The 5,025-nt window shown below is 51.5% G+C and overlaps 1 protein-coding gene across 1 annotated transcript in view; it reads left to right on the top strand.

Annotated features, from left to right (window-relative positions):
* Nucleotides 1-4,807, top strand: part of CCDC116 (coiled-coil domain containing 116) — a 10,302-nt gene extending 5,495 nt beyond the window's left edge. Inside the window, exon 6 of the mRNA XM_005875577.2 lies at nucleotides 4,709-4,807. Coding sequence (XP_005875639.2) covers nucleotides 4,709-4,807 — 99 coding nt within the window. The remainder of the gene's footprint in view (nucleotides 1-4,708) is intronic.
* The last annotated feature ends 218 nt before the right edge of the window (nucleotides 4,808-5,025 follow it).

Raw genomic sequence — 5,025 nt, 5'->3', positions numbered from 1 at the left:
GGGAGGAGGAGGAAGAAGAAGAAGAGGGGGAGGAGGAGGAGGATGAAGAGGAGGAGGAGGAGGAGGATGACTATAACATTTTGGGGAGATGAGACCCAGAGCACCCCTGAGTGTAGACAGAGATCAGCCATTCCTCAGACGGCCCTGGAGATTGCCCGAGGCTCCCTAAGCTGAATCAAGTTCTGGATTCCCTACTCTCTCTCCTGCTCTAGGGAAATGTTGTCCACCCAGCTGGCCCCTGTCCCGAGCAGAGATCAGAACAGGCTAAGTGCCCACAAGACGCTCTGCTCAGCCTCTCAAGAGATCCAACAGGGATAATAAAGCTTCTGTTTTTGGAGCAGTGTTCTTGTCTGGAGATTTCAGCCTCCCTTTCATGCACTTGCTCACCTGCCCCTGGATAGCACATCCCAGCGGGCCAGGCCTGGCCGCCGCTGGCTTTCAGGACAGCTGGCAGTGCTCTGACCCCTGTGACCTCACATGCTCTGTTGAACACAAATCGCTGTTCATGGCTTTTCTGTACTCCAGTCAGCATCGTCCCGGCTCTTCGGGCCTCTAGGGTTCACGGTCCCCTTCCATCACAGCCTCTTGTGCATCATGGCTTCTGCCTCCAGAGGCAGCTCCTCTGCCAAGGCACTGCCCTCCTCCCTTTGGCATGTCACACATATTCCTACTGAGGAGTCACCCTTTCCTGCTGCTGCTCTCCCGGCCACCTGTTTTCCTAATTTGTATTTCCTACCTCCACCTTCTGAATCTGGAGGTTCTATGCCAAGCCACATGGTGCTGCGGCTTGGTCAAGCTGTGGATTGGCTGCCCCAGGTTGGCCACTTGACTCTCCTTATTTCAGTGGTGCCGGACAGGCTGACTGTCTCCAGAAGGGTCCGTGGGCACGGCAGGTCTCATCTCCAAGGTTCTCCGGGGGCTTCTGGCCTTCCTGTGCCACCTGTGCAGTGCCCTCCTTCCCTCTGCCTTCTCAGGGCAGTCTGTCTGCTCCCCTGTTCAGGCATCTTTGCCCAGGGACCAGCTCCACCTCTCCCCTCACCGCCCTTTTCCACTGAGAGAGCACGCGAAGATGCTTCACACTGCCTCAGCACCCAGGGGCAGAGGCCAGGCCTGCGCAACCCAGCCTGGACATGCTCAGTGGCCCCCGGGGAAGGACCGCTGGAGCCAGGCAGGGAGGACCTTCCGCACATGCTCAGTGGCCCCCGGGGAAGGACCGCTGGAGCCAGGCGGGGAGGACCTTCCGCACATGCTCAGTGGCCCCCGGGGAAGGACCGCTGGAGCCAGGCAGGGAGGACCTTCCGCACAACACCCACACCCTCCGCCTCAGGAGGACTTGCTACACTGCGAGTCAGAGGGATCAGAGCGCTAAGGTGGAGCGGGGGTGTCAGGGACCCACTTTACCACAGCGCTCTTTTGGTAAGGATCTTTCAGGGAACATGCTCAGCCCATAAGACCCATCCCCTGAGGCCACCCACTGCCACCACCACCTAGTGTGGAGCCACGATAGCCGTTTTCCTGCACTTGGCCACAGTGCTGGGACCTATTGGCACAACTCTAGCCAAGCAAGGCCACTCAGGTTCTTTCCTAGAGATTCTGGTGCAGTTTGCACTGACGGCTGAAGGCAAGCGTGGATGGTGAAGAGCAGCCATCTTCCACCCCTCGCCAGAGAGGGCAAGAAACGCTGATGCCATAACCCGTGGATAGAGCGTCAGCCTGCAGACTGAAGGGTCCCGGGTTCGATTCCGGTCAAGGGCATGTACCTTGGTTTCGGGCACATCCCCAGTGGGAGGTGTGCAGGAGGCAGCTGATCGATGTTTCTCTCTCATCGATGTTTCTAGCTCTCTATCCCTCTCCCTTCCTCTCTGTAAAAAATCAATAAAATACATTTTTAAAAAAATCACAGAGTCTTAGATTCTCTTTAAAAAAAAAAAAAGAAGAAAAGAAACGCTGATGGCAGGAGGGAGCCAAGAAGGGGAGCCCCAGGATTCTGAGAGCGAGCAGCTGTTGATACCCGTCAACTTCCCAGGTCCCACTGCCGAGTCCTTAAGGGAGAATTGAACATATCCCCTCCCCAGCCTCAGAAGTATGTGCCCAGGGACTGTCCTGGGATGGGAGCAGGCCCTTCCCTTTGGAAACTACTGGCACATGGTACTAGAGACACCTGACCTTAGCTCCTGTTCCAGGTGTCTTGCTGTGTGAGAAACCACTCTGAGACTTAAGTGGCTCCAAACCATTTATCATGATCCTGGATTTTATTTTATGTTTTTTATCCTTATTCAAGGATATGTGGTGGTGGTGGTGGGGTTGGTGTGTGTGTGTGTGTGTGTGTGTGTGTGTGTGTTATTTATATGAGGAGGGGAGGAATGAAGAGGTGGGGAAGTGTGAAGGGGCAGTTGGGAGGAATACTTATAAGAAGGAAGAGTGAAGATAAGGGGGTAAGGTTTCTGGAGACAAACTTTTTCTCCTCTACAATATTGCTTCATGATGGCCCATTTATTCTCCTACTAAGTTTTAAGCATATTTATTTAATCCTCACCTGAGGATATTTTTCCATTGCTTTTTAGAGAGAGTAGAAGGGAGGAAGGGGGGGGGAAGGAGAGAGAGAAACATCTATGTGAGAAAGAAACATCAATTGGTTGTCTCCCATACTCACTCTGGCCGGGGATTGAGCTCACAACCTAGGCATATGCCCTAACCAGGAATGGAACCCGCAACCTTTGGTGTACAGGATGATGCTCCAACCAACTGAGCCACCTGGCCAGCGCTATTTTTTTTATAATCCACTTCTAGAGTAGGGTATTTATTATAAACTTGCTCAGTAGAAGAATAAGAGTCTGTTTTGTTTATGAGATTGCAAAACACTCAAGAAGCTTGACTATTGAGACATGTATTGAACCCAGAGCCCACACAACACCAAAGAAATGATGTTTTTTAAAAATATATTTTATTGATTTTTTTACAGAAAGGAAGGGAGAGGGATAGAGAGTTAGAAACATCAATGAGAGAGAAACATTGATCAGCTGCCTCCTGCACACTCCCCACTGGGGATGTGCCCGCAACCAAGGTACATGCCCTTGACTGGAATTGAACCTGGGACCCTTGAGTCCGCAAGCCGACGCTCTATCCACTGAGCCAAACAGGTTAGGGCAAGAAATAGTGTTTTGAAACAAGAAGCAATTTTAAAAATAAAACTGGCCAAATAATAGGTTGATCATTTAGCATTTAATTGAGTTATAAAATATCTCCCCTAAAATGTCTTTTTAAAAATATATATTTTATTGATTTTTCACAGAGTGGAAGGGAGAGGAATAGAGAGTTAGAAACATCAACGAGAGAGGAACATCGATCAGCTGCCTCCTGCACACCCCCTACTGGGGATGCGCCCGCAACCAAGGTACATGCCCTTGGCCGGAATTGAACCTGGGACCCTTCAGTCCACAGGCTCTATCCACTGAGCCAAACAGGTTAGGGCAAGAAATAGTGTTTTGAAACAAGAAGCACTTTTAAAAATAAAACTGGCCAAATAATAGGTTGATCATTTAGCGTTTGAGTTATAAAATATCTACCCTAAAATGTCTTGACAAAAAAATATATTTTATTGATTTTTCACAGAGCGGAAGGGAGAGGGATAGAGAGTTAGAAACATCGATCAGCTGCCTCCTGCACACCCCCTACTGGGGATGCGCCCGCAACCAAGGTACATGCCCTTGGCCGGAATCGAACCTGGGACCCTTCAGTCCACAGGCCGACGCTCTATCCACTGAGCCAAACAGGTTAGGGCCCCCTAAAATGCTTTTTAATCTAACTTGGGGTTTGATTCACTAATAAGTCTAGAAATACAGTCTATTGTAGTCACAGACACCCACAAATATGCCATCGGGGAATGAAAAATCGTGTATTTTGAGGGTTGTGTTATTGGGACCATGACCTTCATTCCAGGGACCCCAAAGTTGCTTGTACTAACTCAGGAGAGGTCACCCGATTCCCAGAGAGAAACAGGAAGAGAACAAAAAGAATGAACACTTCCCTTTCTGACAACGGTCCCTTTCTGCAGGTGCCTGGCATGATCTGATATATAAGGCACAGTCACTTTCCTGTGTAGAGAATGTCTTGGAGGGGCCAGGGTAGCAGAAGCAGGGAAATCAGTTAGGATGGGGTGGTAGATATCTAGAGGGAAGATGGGGTGACTTGGATTAGGGTGGTGATGAGGGATGCAGGAGAGTTGCCTCCCAATCTTTTTTGGAGTCAGTGTTGGATTAGATGTGAGTGCAGCAAAGAGAGGAATCAGAGATGAATCCCAAGTTTTGGCCTTGAGCAACTGGAGACTGTTGTAAGTTTCCCACCCTTGAAGACCCATGCATGTCAGGAACCTGGAACACACAGTCGCCTAGGCTTGGTTGCTACAGTCACTTTCTAACGGGACTCTGGTTCCCTAAGAGCTTTAGGGCTTTCCGGTGAGAACATGCCATTACACCAAACACCACAGCTCCCTGCTGCCCTCTGCTGCCTGGTGGCAATAGTGTCAGGGAAGGAGTCGGTGAGAGGCATGTGGATTCAGAAACCCCAGGGTCCAGGGGCTGAGGTGACCCAATGTCAGAGACGGGAGATGACCGAGTGACTGGGGGAGTATTGATCCAGGGGTCCGGGAGCTGAAGGGCCAGGCGATTCATTATCTGACATCTGTCGACTTTGTGACCACAACATTCAGTGGTCGAGCAACCTCAAGACCCTGCAGCTTCGGACCCAGGGGCTGAGGACAGAGGCCATGATTGCGGGCTCGGGGATCCAGGATGAAGAAGCTTCATGACCGCGTTCAGAGGCTGCTGTTGGACCCTCCCCCGGCAGCTCTCCCACCGCTGGGAGCCGCACCAGCCTCCCTTGGCTGCTCATTGGTGGGGCGTCGGAAGCGTGGACCAATCAGAACCCTCCTCGTGTCTCCAGCTCCCTCCTCTGGAAAGCTGGCCGCGACGAGCCAATGGTAGGGCCGGCGGAGCGCCGTGCGGATCCGCGATTGGCTGCCGCGAG

This window comes from Myotis brandtii, unplaced genomic scaffold (genome assembly GCF_000412655.1).
Source record: "Myotis brandtii unplaced genomic scaffold, ASM41265v1 scaffold463, whole genome shotgun sequence".
Classification (NCBI taxonomy): Eukaryota; Metazoa; Chordata; class Mammalia; order Chiroptera; family Vespertilionidae; genus Myotis; species Myotis brandtii.
The sequence above is the reverse complement of the archived record's forward strand: the minus strand, read 5'-3'. Positions and strand labels throughout refer to the sequence as shown.